The following is a 14,946-nucleotide window of genomic DNA, read 5'->3' on the forward strand; positions in this document are numbered from 1 at the left end:
GGCGACTTGACCTTGCACGGTGACTGAGGTGGGAAAGCTTAACTATTTTCCAAGTTTTCTGGGTAAAATAATTTATATTTCTTAATTCCAGTCACTAATGCTGGTAAGGAAAACGAGGAGACCAATGGAAATGTTAGTTGTTCTTGCTGGATTTTTAGCTCTCACTGCTACGGTTGATGGCCAGGATCAATCAGGTGCGCATATCTCTCTCAAATCTCATGGTTCCCTGCCATCTCTCTCTCCCAGATCTCTCATATACTGTACTGTGTATCTCCAGGATTAGTTCCTTTTCTTGGAATAGACATTATTTTCCTTTTTGTTTCTGTAAATAGATTTTCCTTTTTCCTTTAATTGTTTTAGCTGATACTAATAGACGCTAAATTTTAATTGCAAGATCCTCTACCATGGCAGAGCCCTTTCATGACAATGGAGATTATTGCAATATTTATCACTTTTTTTTTTTGAGATTTGCTTTTAAATTTTTTTGATGGTTTGTGGGTTATTTTTATCTTTCAATGGGTCATACTATAACATTTTAGTTCATCCAAATCTTAAACTTTAAGCAATTTGTTAGTACATATTTTATTCTTCGTATTGTTCTTTCTCAAGCTTGTTTTACTCTAGTTTAAAGTTTGTTTGTTTCGTTGGACATGTTTAATTACAAATAACTATATTAAATTACAAATAAATAAACTAAATAATAAGTATAAATCTCCATTTGGAAAACTTGAAAATAACATGAAAAATAAATTAATTAAGTTAATGTTAGTTACTATTTTTAAGGATGATAATAGAACGAGTTTTTTTTTCTACCCACCTTGCCTCATTTGATCCTAATAAAATAGGTTTGGCATGAAGATAAACGAGTCAAGAATGGTTGAGGACGAATTTGGGTATTGTCTTGTCTTATCCTCATAGGGATTTTCGTTGATCTAGTTTTCTTTTTTTATTGCCATTAACAACCATAAATCCTGCCTTATCTTATATATATATATATATATATATATATATATATATATATATATATATATATAAAATTAAATTTTAAAATAGTTTAATTTATTTTTTATTTTATTTTTTTTCCTTTTTAACACATACCAAATAAAAAAAAAATCTACTTCTCAAATAAAATAAGTTATAATAATTACAATATTTATTTATAAAATATATTTATTTTTAATATAATTAAAAAAAATTAAAACAAGAGGGTGGGGTGAAGAGAGCACGAGAAATTCTCATTTCCATTCCATATCCTACCCCATTTAAATTTTTTATTACGACAAGAATGAACACATGTTTATATAAATGAGACATAATCAAGATGGAGGTGATCTATCTTATTGTCATCCCTAATTTTCTTTTAATATAAAATGTCTTAAAAAATATGATGAATTCTTTGATGTTGATTGTGTAAATTTGTTTTTAAAAGTCTAAGCACTATAAATAGAAAAATAAATAATAGCTAAAGATATTATTGTTTCCCAAATGCATGAATTGTTCATATATTATTCTTGACTATAACTATCACATTTTTCAAGAAACGAAGGTGCAAGGATATTAATGAATTTGGTCAGGAGTTTAGCAATAGCTATATTAATGTTTAAATATAAATTTTTTTCCCTAAATTTTTTAATTCAATTTTTTTTTTGTACTTATGATCTAATACTCAAAATTAGTTGATTTTATTTATTTATTTATTTTTAAATTATTCCATTTAGGGTGGCAGAGGATTGAAGGTATTGTGATATATGCATCTAAAATTTGAATTAAAAACATGGGGAACTTTCCTCTAGTACATGACACAAAGTATTGACACTTTATGTTATTGCTTTTAAAATGACAATAAATTGAATAAACATCTACTTCTATTGTATCTCTATGCCACTATTACCCCAAAAGACCACATTGTACACCTCTAGTTGCCTTCTTTGCCTTCACATCTCCCTATTCTAAAAATATACCTATATACATGACAATCGTTCCTAAATTTCACCTCGATTTATATGATATTCAAATAATATATCATTAGCTATCCCTAGAGGGACCTTATTGAAGGTTTGGTTATAATGCATCAAAGGATTTTTTTTTTTTTTCAACTTTTGATCTAATATCTTTTTTGTTAAAAAATTAATCATTACATGCCCTCCAAATGCATCAACATAAGTCAAAGAGGGATGTTCGTCGAACCTTTATCCTCCATGTAATCAAATCCCGCATCTTCTAGGTAGAAACTCCCTAGTTGACTATGAAAAAATCAACTGCATTCCACAGCAAAACCCAAAGCTATCATTCGATCGTGAATTAAAAAGTGATTTATTGATTTCTTATGGACTTTTCAAAGGCTACACCTATTCATCATGGACCACCCTCTTTTCATATAGGAAGGTTTACGGTTAAACTTTTCTCATTTGTGTATAACTTTGCATGTTTTTCGTGAATTAACAATATTAGTTTGATAGAAAATTTAGAAGTCAACCATCTCTAATTAAATACTAGATATAAAAGTCAATAAAATGAACAAAAACTTAGAACCCACATTTATCAGCCAAGTGATCATAAAAATCCTAGTTCAATATTGGTCAAATCTTCAGGTCATGCCAAAAAATAAGTTAAATGACAGCAAAGGAAACATTGAAATTGGAAATTATAAACATCAGTTCAGTGTAAAAACTAGAAGTCAATTTTTCTCTTTTTTGTTTTTTTTTTTTTTCTAACAACTTGTAGTGTTTATTTTTGAATTTATGTGACAAAAGTTGAAAATTGGTGTAGTTGACAAAATAGAGAGCTACACTCGTACAAATTATGAAATTGTCGACACAAAAAATGAAAAAAAGTCAGAAACCAAATGAATTGAATGAAAGCTTCATGATTGATTATGAAAGAAACCCATGTAGTTGACTTCTAAGAATTAACAAAATAGCTAAGAATTAAAGTCACTAGGAAACTAGCTAGAAAATTGTTAAAGGTTCCAAGTCTGTAGATTATGTGGAGTTTTCTATATGAAGAAGTTGGTAGAGGTCTCTGATCTCTTTAATTTCTTACATAACATTGTAGAAACTTTCTTTTTCTATTGAAATGGGGGTCGGATTAATGGAGATGTTACTGTTCTTTATTGGTTGTTTAGCTCTTAATACTCATCTGGTTCATGGGCAAGATCAATCAGGTATCGTCTTTTTGTATTTTTTTTTCCACAATTTATCACTAAAATAGTATGAAAAAAAGATTATGATTAAGCTTCATTGAATTCCAAATCTTTAGGGTTCATAAGCATTGACTGTGGCATGGCTGAGGGCACAGACTATAACGATGCCACAACCAGCATCCTCTACACCTCTGACGCTCAGTTCATCGATACCGGAACAAATAAGAGCATATCTCCAGATTTGGAGTCTGAAAATCTTCCCAAGTACTTGTCCAGTGTTCGAGCTTTTCCAGAAGGACTCAAAAATTGTTACACCTTCAAACTTGTCCAAGGCAACAAGTATTTGATCAGGTCTGTCTTCATGTATGGCAACTATGACTCCAAAAATCAGGCCCCTGAATTCGGACTGTATCTCAACGCGGATGAATGGGACTCGGTGAAATTGGAGAATTCAAGTGATGTTGTAGTCAAGGAGATCATACATGTTCAGGAAACCAATTATTCGCATGTTTGTCTGGTGAATACTGGCTTGGGAACACCTTTCATTTCAGCTTTGGAGCTAAGGCTGCTGAATAGTACCATATATAAAACTCAGTCTGCTTCATTAGTCCTCGCCACGAGGCTTGATATCGGTTCCACGAGCAATGATACAATCAGGTGAGGCCATTTTGGCGCTAACAATGAATATTTAGTTGATTAAACTCATAAAAATTTAATATAACTTCTTGGATAGGTTTAAGGATGATGACTACGATCGCATATGGAAGCCATATACCTCTTCTAGTTGGGAATTAGTGAGCTTGAGGTATGCCAGTGACCTGTTGAGCGCCAATCCTTTTATCCTACCACCAAGAGTGATGACGACAGCAGTTACGCCTAAAAATGGAAGCAGATCCTTGGAACTGCAGTATGATCCAGACGATGCTACTAAGCAATTTTATGTGTATATGCATTTTGCTGAGGTTGAGGAGCTTGGAGATGGTGGATATAGGAATTTTACTATATTACTGAATGGGGATTTCTGGTACGGGCCTATGTCTGTCCAGTACCTCAGTCCTGTGACTGTGTATAGCCAATATACGGTAAGTGGAACTTCCCTAGAGCTTTCGTTAGTTCAGGCAAATGATTCCAAGTTTCCACCAATTCTCAATGCCGTGGAGCTTTATTGGGTGAAGGAGTTCCTTCAGTCACCAACTGAACAAAGTGATGGTGAGTTTGTAACTTTTTATACATATTTGAACTATAACTCAATTGTAATAACCCGTTTTTAATTTTGTAGATATTGTGTGCTTTGGTCTCATACTTCATGTAGATATTGTTTGCTTTATACCATCATGATTTTAAAACACATCTATATAATTAAAAAGAGCTCATACATATATATAATGTGTGGTTAAGAGGAGCCTAGGGCCCCTTGGACCCTCATGGTTGCCATTCTAGGTCTATAGGCCCTCACGAGTACTTTGGCCCTAGGTCCTTGGGTCCTTGTGGCTTCCACTTTGGGTCCCTGGACCCTCATGACTGTAAAAACACGTGTACATAGTTAAAATGAGCTTATATATATAGAGTCGATGATTAACTCTAATACCACTTATAATAGTATGCTTCTAATTGTGTAGATATTGTGCTTTGAAAAGAATTAGCTCTAATACCATTTATATATTAGTATGTTTCCAATCATGTAGATACTGTTGGCTTTTAAAGGAACTTTCATGACTTTAAAACACGTGTATATGGTTAAAAAAGTTCATACATATATAACATCATAAACTTTTTTTTTCTCTATGTGAGATATCATCTCAACCAGTATTGATATCAACCAATACTAATGATTTATGCCTTTAGTATTCCTTTTAGTTGTTTTCATATGAAAGAGAATTTGTCTTACATTTTTAGAATTGTAGTTGAAGCTATCAGGAACGTAAAGTCAGTGTATGGAGTGAAGAGGAACTGGCAAGGTGATCCTTGTGCTCCAAAAAAGCACTTGTGGGATGGCCTTGAGTGCAGCTACAATGGTTACAATTCCCCCAGGATCATCTCTCTCTGAGTTTTCTACCTGGAAAAACAAGCTAATTTGATGGACTAATGTGAATTATTGAATTTTCTTCTTAATGAATATCATTCTAATCTGTGTCTAGGGACCTGTCTTCAAGTGGGTTGTCCGGGAAAATAGACTCTTCACTGTCCAATCTCGAATCCTTACAGTACTTGTAAGTATAAAGTAATACAATGAAAATCAAATATAACATCTGTGAACTCCATTTTTCAACACTTTCTCTAACTGTACTAGTTATTTCATTACAGAGATTTATCAAACAATAGTCTAACTGGAGAAGTGCCAGATTTTCTCAGCCAACTGCCTCTATTGAAGACCCTGTAAGTTAATGAGATTCATTTTTTCGACATAATGTAAGTATTTTTTTGGCAAACATATAGAGAAGGGGACTGAATCCTATGTGGCTTTGCAGAAACTTATCAGGAAATGAATTCACAGGTTCAGTTCCATCACTTCTTATCCAAAGATCCAAAAATGGATCCCTCTCTTTGAGGTTTGCTTGACAAACCGACCAAATTCAAGTTTTAGACCATCTTGATTCAGTTGAATGTTGCTAAAATTTTCCATTTGGTGCTAGCGTGGATGGCAATCCAAATCTTTGTGTAATGGCCTCATGCAACAACAAGAAGAGTGTCGTTATACCTGTAATTGCATCTATTGCTGTAGTTTTAGTGCTTCTGATCGCATTCCTCATCTTGTGGGGCTTAAAAAGAAGACGACAACAACGGCAAGGTATTGATATCTATTTAAGAAATGATTTTGGAATGATCATCAAAAAATGCTTGTTTAGTTATATAACAATTGTTTTATCTCTGTGCATAGTCCTTGAATCCAAAGCCAATTATGAAGAAGATGGAAGATTGGAGTCAAAGAATCTGCAATTTACATATTCTGAACTTGTAAACATTACCAACAACTTCCAAAAAGTACTTGGGAAAGGAGGATTTGGATCAGTTTACGGTGGCTACTTGAACGATGGCACTCAAGTTGCTGTGAAGATGCTATCAGAACAATCAGCTCAAGGGTTTAAGGAGTTCCGCTCAGAGGCAAGCGCATATCTTCATCATCTATGAAAAATTATAGGAAATTTTCCAATTTGGCTTGGATCTGAGTAAACCCATTTGCATTACAGGCTCAGCTGTTGACAAAAGTTCATCATCGGAACTTGGCTCCCCTAATTGGATACTGTAATGAAGGACGATACAAGGGGATTGTGTATGAGTATATGGCTAATGGAAACTTGCGAGAACATTTGTCAGGTATGAATTGAATTTCTTTTGCCTTCTTATGTTGTCTTCCTATGGAGTTATATATATATATATATTGTATATGAGTATATGGCTAATGGAAACTTGCGAGGACATTTGTCCGGTATGAATTGAATTTCTTTTGCCTTCTTATGTTGTCTTCCTATGTAGTTATATAGATATAAAATCGTAAAAGTTTTTGGGACCAGAACAGACAATATCTATATGAGAGGGAGTAATTGTTCCATCAATTCTGATTTTGTATGTAATTTTTCTGTTATAGGTGCAGGAAAGGACACTCCGGTCTTGAGTTGGGAACAAAGGCTTCAAATAGCAGTTGATGCAGCACAAGGTTAGCAAGCATTAAACTTCTTTCTGAACATGGATTTTTCCTCATCTAAATAACTAACAGAAGTGGAGGATCGAATTGCAGCATTTGAATATTTACATGAAGGTTGCAAACCACCAATAATCCACAGAGATGTTAAGACTTCCAACATTTTGTTGGATGGAAAATTGCAAGCAAAAGTGGCTGATTTTGGGCTGTCCAGATTCATGCCATCAGAGAGTAGAACTATTGTATCAACTCAAGTTGCTGGCACACCCGGCTACCTCGATCCTGAGTAAGTCTTCTACAACAGTAACAATCTCTATGAACTCTGGGTGTTGGATTGTGAAGTCTAAATTAATGTTTTTATACTACACGAAGGCATTGAGAGTTGAGCTCCCACCAAGCTCGTAGGAATCAAGCTCCTTGTTGAGCTTGTGGGAATCGAGATCCTTACTAAGCTCACAGGAATTGAACTATCTGGTTAGCTTGTGGAGTTTAAGGGAGTGCATCCTTAGAATAATTTTTATTTATTTATTGAGTGATGAGTTTGCCCCTACAACTCCCTCAAGCCTGGAGCAGGCCCGAGCCTACCACTCCATTCTCAATCAGGAGGCACCAAGAGCCTTGCCCGCCATCGTGCCTCATGCACAAGCTGGGTGGCTCATAGAAGCCTGGCTCACAACGGCCCTCTTGAACAAACAATGAACCCTAATGTGGAACGTGTCAAGGAACTATATTTAACCCTTCTATGAATTAGGGTTTTGTTTTAAAGAGAAAAATTGTGTGCAGGCGGTTGTAATTGAGAGAAGTGAGAGATTTCACTGATATAACTCTTTCACCCTCTTTTAATTATTAGATTCTTGAGTAATGAGTTAGAGGTCTTAAAAATTTATCTGTTGGAATCCGTGCAACGATTAATGGCAGAAAATAAGAAAACGAGAAAGAAGAACATGCATATTAAACGTGGTTCGACTAATTGCCTATGTCCACGGGAATAGGGAAAGATGATTTTTACTATATATCAAATTAAGGTTACATAAAAGGGTATATATACTAACCTTTAGTAATGAAATTCCAAAAATACTTGTGCGCCCCTCACACTCCCCCAACCTATCGTTTACCCACAAAAATAAAAGTACAAGCCTGAATGACAAATACCGCCGCTCCACTCCGTTTTGTTCCAACATTTGCCCATTTTTCTTCATATGTCTTTCACTCAAATATGAGTCACATACTAAAATATTATCTCTTTTTATTTTTGTCCAAGTGTATGGCTGGATTAATATCCTTGCCTTTCTTGATTTAACAACTGGGGATCTTCAACTTAATTGATCTAATGTAGGTACTACATATCGAACAATCTGAATGAGAAAAGCGATGTTTACGCCTTTGGGATAGTCCTGTTGGAGCTGGTCACTGGCCACCCTGCAATCATACCAGGCCATGAGAACACACACTTAGTTGACTGGCTCAGTCCCAGGCTTGCAGGAGGGGAAATAAGAAGCATTGTAGACTCTAGGCTAAATGGAGATTTCAACCCCAACTCCGCCTGGAAACTTGTAGAGACAGCAATGGCATGTGTGCCCAGAAGCTCCATACAAAGGCCAACAATGAGTCAAGTGGTTGCGGACCTGAAGGAGTGTCTGCAGATGGAAATGCACCGCAACAAAAGTGCTTCACAGTCTAGAACATATCAAGATACAGCATCAAGTGCTAATTCCATTGATCTGTTTGCTGTTGAGCTCGACGTCTCAATGCCTCATGCAAGATAGTGAAGTTTATATGGACATTGGTCTCTGGAAAATTAAGATTGTTGAAAATTTTTCTGAAACATTTCTTGGGTTCTATCAATATTTGTACTTTAATTAAAATAGTTGAAACCAGGGTTTGGGATTACTGTAGTCTGCAACACTGATCCTACCCCAAAATTTTCTTATATTTGTAGAACTTGTTAGTGCAGTCTGGTTGTTAATTATAAGATAAAAATAAAACTATACTTGTATTTACGAAATATCTTTATAACTTGAATTATAGTTTTTAACGATAGTATTCAAAAGCTATCAAAATTCAAGCAGAACAGCGAAAGTGGATGGAGCAAATATTAATGCCCATCAAATAAACTCAAGTGTCAACCAATTTTATATCTTATTTATATGTTATATAAATATATTATTTTAAGATTATTAATTTATTAATAAATAAAATATTTATTATCTTTATATTTGTGGAAGTAATACTAGATTCTTAAACTTAGATATAAGTAATTTATTATTAAAATATATATATTTTTAATTTTAATAATAAATTATAATTTAATAGTTTTTAATTAAATTTTAAAGTAAAAAATAAATAAATAACTGAAACCTTGGTTGATAATTGAGATTTTAGTTCAAAAAATGAAGTTTCAATTGTCAATTGAAACTTTAGTTAAAAAATAAAGTCTCAATTGAGAACTACTATTTTAATTCAACAACTGAAACCTCAGTTGGTAACTGCGACTTCAGTTCTAAAACAAAGTCTCAGTTGTCAATTGAAGTTTTAATTAAATTTTGAAAAAAAATATATTTTTATGACATAACTTTTAGGTGACGCCAAAAGAGGCTAATTTGAATATAAGTTTCATAAAGTGGTTATATGTAATTTTTTATTTTTTATTTTTTTTTATATTCATGGCCATTTTGACCCAAAACTCGTCAAACATATCACATAAAAGTCCATACAAATGTACGTGTAATTATTATGTATTTTTCTATCAACCAGAATAAAAGGGTCAAAATTCTTCTACAATATTATTTTTTTTTAGTTTTTAACATTTTATTTTAACTTCAAATAAAAAATAATAAACAAACATATTTAAAGCCATCTAAAACCTGTTTCTCAACGGAGGTACCCGAAGACAAGAAGAACGAAATGGCGTGACGTCGATAGTGCAATCGAACCAGGCGGCAGGAAACCCTAACTTCGACGGGAATCCGCCGGTGGCCCCAACTCCGCTGGGAACAAACATGACGGGCATCTGTTTCAAAGATCAGCTATGGTTAAACTCCTACCCTAACTCAAATGAGCATATGTCAAATTTCCACTAAAGAAAATATTATGATCATAGTTTTCCTTATCACATATCCTTTGGATCACCTAAAGAGATACATTGTCTTAATCTCATCAGTTATCATAGTGTCTCTATTAAGAATACATATTACCACCAACTTTTATTAACAGTGATCCAATCCATAAAAATACGTTACAACACTAGGTTCTCACCCATAGGTCAAAGTTCCCTATTGATTTTGGCATAAACTTAATATCTTCTAAATGTTGAGCGTTCATGTAGTATAGTAGCTTGGTAAATTATGATAGTCGATAGTCTTATGTCATGATTCATTATAGGTCTTGTCTACCATACACACTAATGTACTCATCATGGAAAACTCATCTTGACAATCAAGATAAGTCATCCATCTAATTAAGGGGTAATGCACTATAGTTTATACAAAATTGTCCAAATCCATAAACCAAGTTTAAACAACTTATCATTTTACAAAGAATTCATGACTTGTATCCTTTGTACAATTCCTAATACACCTAAGTCATGTATAATGCAAGTGATATGGGTGTGAATGCTTATGTTATAGTTTATGACATGGTACGTACATTAAGGTTGGTTCTTGTAAGAATTGTGCTTAAATTAGATGACTTGTTATTTTTTTGGTATTGAATCTTTGTTATATTTTATATATTTGAAGGGCTTATTATATGATGATTGTATTGGAAAGTATCTCAAATTCCTAATTAATATATTTCTTTTTTGAAGAAAAATATTATATAAAACATTTTCTAATTAGATTTCTTGTAGAATAAGAAAAACTATTAAAAATATTTTTATAAGTATTATTAGTTATGAAAGGAAAAAGTTATGAGATGGAAATGAGGCACTTGGTAGAATAAGAGCCGGTTTCGGCTATAAATGATAAATTTAACAAGTCTTACATAGATGATATAGAAGGAAATCAATCATCCACCAAACCTAACAATGATATCTCTAATGATAGCAACAATATAGAAACAAAACAATCATCCACTCCAATCACCCTATTCCCATGATTACACCTCAACAATTACCTAAGAAAATAAATCACTTAGAGACACAATTTCATATTAGTATAGCTAGAATCCTAACAATATGCTTTTTGTAAATATAAAATTTCCTATTATTAATTTTAAAGCACTTTTAAAACACAAATTGAAATACAAAATCACCTCAAAATTGACTTATTCAAGTCACAAAGTACAATTGTTGATAATTTCCTCGGCATTATGTCATGGTTGTAATTGAGAAGATTTAAGGCAAGCTCAAGTCAATGATGTTAAATCCATGAATTTTTAATGAAAGACTCTTAAAGGGAAGACTAAGTCAATGATAGGATATCCATGAAATTTTGATGAATTTTCAATCTTCAATTCATATATTGGATTTCAATAACACAAAATTTATGTATTAAATAATTACTAACATCACCTTATTAAAAAGGGTTACTAATAAAATAAAATATATAAATTTTAAAAATAAAGAATTAATTACCATTTTCACAAAAAAAAAAACTCAAAATATTATTTTTCTCTCCAAAATTTTGTAAAGCTATGGGTCTTTGATAAGAAAATATTTAGGCATTGAATAAGTATATGTCGAAATTTGAATTTAAGTCATTAGTAGTATAATTAAAATATATTCTTGAAAAACACCATATTTTTTAAACAATTTTCAAAAACCCGGGATCAAATGACAATAATTTATATTTTCATATTTCTTTTTTTTTTTTTTAAAAAAAAAAAAAGAAAGAAATTGAGAATCGTTCCCAAACATAATGACTTTTGGTGTTATGATAAATCATTAATTTGAGTAAAAATATTATATCCATGTAATATTTGCGCTAAATCCTTCACACCTAATAACCATCTTCTTCCACTGAATGGTTAAGCATGTGCAAATGGAATTATGACCAAAGAAAGAAAGTTTAATTTTTAATTTATTTTAAAATTCAAAATCCTCTTGGAATTAGAAGTACAAATTACTCTAAAAATATATGGGATATTACCAAACAAAGAGAGTTCAATTTTTTATTTTTAAATTCAAAATCCTCTAGGAATTAGAAGTACAATTACTTGGAAAATATATGGCAATGACTACTGTGACTAAGGTGGTAAAGATAAACTATTAATTCTAGCCTTTAGCACAAGTCAATCATCAAGTCTTCTAACATTATTTATTAATTCAAAGAAGAACGCATATATACATCTCAGTATTTCGGGCTTTTGCTATCCTCAAAGTAGGGATTTAGAAAAAAAAAAACAAAAAATCTAGCAATTTTAAGAGCATATCAAATATCTTATCTTATGATTTTCTAACTCCTTGCCATTCATTTTATCATACTCTTTATTTGTTGTCATAGGTTTGAATCCTACCTAAGAGTCTTTCATCTATCCTAGGAGTTGAGGATTAAATAATTATAATATTTAAAAAAAACAAATTAACCATAAAAAATATATTTATCTATCAAAACATAGTTAATTAAATAATATATATACATACATATATATATATATATATATATATATATATATATATATATATATATATATATATATATATATATAATGATAAAATAAATGGTTTTAATATATTGGTAATAATAATTTAACATATAAATAATACAACATATATATTACAATTATCATATAAAATAATTTCTTTATCAAATCTGTTAATACGTTATCTTAAATTGATGTGTGATTCCATCTATTCATATATAAAGTAATATTCTGATTTAAAAAATAAAACCTCAACAAAAGTAAATGAAATTAAATCTAAAATAGATCATGCAATTAAAAAATGTTTTTAAAAATTTTATAATTTCAAAACAAAATTTAAATTTATGATATTTTTTATACATTAAATCAAAGTTATTTTTCTAAAATATAATTTTAATTTAAATATTAAAATCGTATTTTTGAAAAGTCATATAATTTAAAAATAATTTTTGAATTAATATATTTAAAAAATAAAATTTTAAAAGCATAAATTTTACTTATTTTTCTTTGGTTTCATGTTAAATATACTTAATAATCCATTATAATTTAATCAAATATCTCTTTTTTAAAATTAAATAGGAGGTGAATGAAAATTATAAAAATTACAAATGAGAATGAGAAGATATTTATACAATTTAAAATTTTTATTTATTTTTTAAAATTTAAGGTTGAGATAAATGTTTTTTTTTTTTTAATTTCATTCATTGTTTCAAAATTCCAACGGTTGCCCACAACGGCGAGATAGGGCATTGGCAGTGCACCTCAGTTCGGCAACAACAGAGGGAGAGAGGTGGGCAGATGCCTCCGCACGCCCACACAATGACACCACAAGGATCAGAAGTAGAGAGCTGAGAAGCCAGCACGCAGCGATTTTGTCAATATAGGTCTCTTCTTTCAAGAAGGGGGAAATTCAGAAATTAGACATTGAGAAATCAGAAAAATCAAAAGAAAAAAAAATCCGAAAGAGAAAATTCAGAGGCGACTCTGTACGAGAAAAAGAACTTCATAACAAAAAAAAAAAATCTTTATCAAATCTCCCTTCAAGTTAGATAAATGGAAAAAGAACGGTTACACACGTTTTTCGTCATTAAACGAATTTATTTAAAAATAAGCCACTTATTACCCTCGATTGATATTTGAAATCAAAAAAACGTTATTGACGTTCTTCAAGTTGTGATCAAAATTAAGGAATCATATAGAAAATATTCTTTTGTAAATAATATCATATTTGAGATTGAACTCCAATATTTTTAATTTTGATAAATATTTTATTCGTATTATTTTTGTTATTATTTTACTTATATTATAGGACTTTTTATGAAATTTGTGCTTAAAATTTGAAAGGGATAAAATGATTTCTCTTGGTAACTCGAACGATTCAATCAAGTTTAATGTATTCCTAACCGAGTCGGACTCGGTTAAGTGTTACCAGAGTCAGCCAATAGTTTGAACCAGTGGACATACCTACATTCTTTAGTAATATCTCTAAGTTGGGCGAATTGTCGCTTGTTTTAGTTTGCAGTTTGATACTGTCTTTGCAATATTTATATATATAGAGTAATTTCAGAAACTTGATTTCTAATTAAAAATCTTCTAATAACTAAGTAGTTTCTCGTGATTAAGACACCCAACGCGTTGTCGTGGACAGGTATCTGCAAGTGGAAATGGGTGAGTAATGGAGATATAGACTTGTATTGACTCTTGAGAATTGGGTTGGAAATGTGAGCAATGGAGATATAGACTTGTATTTGAAAGGTTATAAAATAAATTTATAACATATACAGCAGAAAATTGATCTATTTTGCATTCAAAATATATACTGCAGCTATCAAAAATTTAAAATAATAACCTGGATGTCAGTTCTTCAAGCATAAAATTTTCTCCAATTGTATGAAGACTCTACGTGTATCCACACCGAAATTAATCTTTGCTATCAACCCTTTGATATGCGGAACTTTAAAAAAAATAGAACAACACTTTGTATTTCTTTGGCGTAAAAACAAGGAGGATAAAGATAGATCGATCTTTATTCAGATTGTGTATATATGCTATATAGCATATCCGATACAACTTCTGTTTTAAGTGATAAGATAACTCAACTAATTTGATTTTTTTGATTTTATCACTTAATCTATCTCTATCGTGTCCTCCTTTTTTGGGCTACTAAGAGATTCTATTGGTCCATTTGTTTTTCTTTTGCTATTTTCAATAGCATTTGAAAAACACTTTGACTAAGTCTTGTAAGTTAAAAACAAAACCCACATCCCTCCTGTAAGTTGCTGCATGTACCCATATATTTGCAAATGTTTAGCAAACATTCTCGTGGACTAACTTCCACGTCCAAAGAAAAATATATATATATATTTTTTATCTATATATTAATTATATTCTTGGTGCTAGCAAAGAATATAATAATATTCCACATAGAACATATTTATTTATTTGATTAAAATTAAATTCTCTAATTTAATTATCAAATAATAATAAATAGCTCTTTGCAAAGATTAAAACACTCGTTTGTGTGTGACCCCGTAGGTTCATTACTAAGCTGGTAGTAAATTAATAAAATCAATTTACTAATTAA

The 14,946-nt window shown here is 31.2% G+C and overlaps 3 protein-coding genes and 1 long non-coding RNA gene across 7 annotated transcripts in view; all 4 read left to right on the top strand.

Annotated features, from left to right (window-relative positions):
- Window positions 1–14,946, top strand: part of LOC100241278 (putative leucine-rich repeat receptor-like serine/threonine-protein kinase At2g19230) — a 70,444-nt gene that overhangs the window by 38,537 nt on the left and 16,961 nt on the right. The window lies entirely within an intron of this gene.
- Window positions 1–14,946, top strand: part of LOC132254251 (putative leucine-rich repeat receptor-like protein kinase At2g19210) — a 25,374-nt gene continuing 10,428 nt past the window's right edge. For 2 of the 4 annotated variants that reach the window (XM_059739467.1, XM_059739470.1), the window contains exon 1: window positions 2–194. In XM_059739467.1, coding sequence (XP_059595450.1) covers window positions 98–194 — 97 coding nt within the window. In that variant the 5' untranslated portion in view covers window positions 2–97. Of the gene's footprint in view, window positions 195–14,946 lie in introns of all 4 variants that reach the window. The other 2 variants (XM_059739468.1, XM_059739466.1) reach the window with 2 other exon arrangements.
- On the top strand, window positions 3,076–8,655 carry LOC132254328 (putative leucine-rich repeat receptor-like protein kinase At2g19210). Its single transcript, XM_059739727.1, has 12 exons — window positions 3,076–3,163; window positions 3,259–3,799; window positions 3,876–4,359; window positions 5,281–5,352; window positions 5,433–5,518; window positions 5,611–5,691; window positions 5,776–5,930; window positions 6,021–6,244; window positions 6,331–6,457; window positions 6,729–6,797; window positions 6,879–7,068; window positions 8,119–8,655. Exons 1-12 carry the CDS (start codon window positions 3,076–3,078, stop codon window positions 8,546–8,548), a joined length of 2,547 nt encoding a protein of 848 aa, XP_059595710.1. The 3' UTR covers window positions 8,549–8,655.
- Window positions 4,730–5,691, top strand: LOC132254342 (uncharacterized). The gene is made up of 3 exons (XR_009466633.1): window positions 4,730–5,352; window positions 5,447–5,518; window positions 5,611–5,691. It is a non-coding gene; the product is annotated as an uncharacterized LOC132254342 (long non-coding RNA).

The sequence above is a fragment of the Vitis vinifera genome, chromosome 9 (assembly GCF_030704535.1).
Source record: "Vitis vinifera cultivar Pinot Noir 40024 chromosome 9, ASM3070453v1".
In the NCBI taxonomy this organism is placed as follows: domain Eukaryota; kingdom Viridiplantae; phylum Streptophyta; class Magnoliopsida; order Vitales; family Vitaceae; genus Vitis; species Vitis vinifera.

Bases quoted from the DNA above. Each gene is read 5' to 3' on its own strand.
- LOC132254328 (XM_059739727.1), top strand. From the start codon at position 3,076: ATGGGGGTCGGATTAATGGAGATGTTACTGTTCTTTATTGGTTGTTTA. The intron at 5,519-5,610 runs GTAAGTTAATGA...GTGGCTTTGCAG, and splicing joins CTGCCTCTATTGAAGACCCT to AAACTTATCAGGAAATGAAT. The intron at 5,931-6,020 runs GTATTGATATCT...CTCTGTGCATAG, and splicing joins AAGACGACAACAACGGCAAG to TCCTTGAATCCAAAGCCAAT.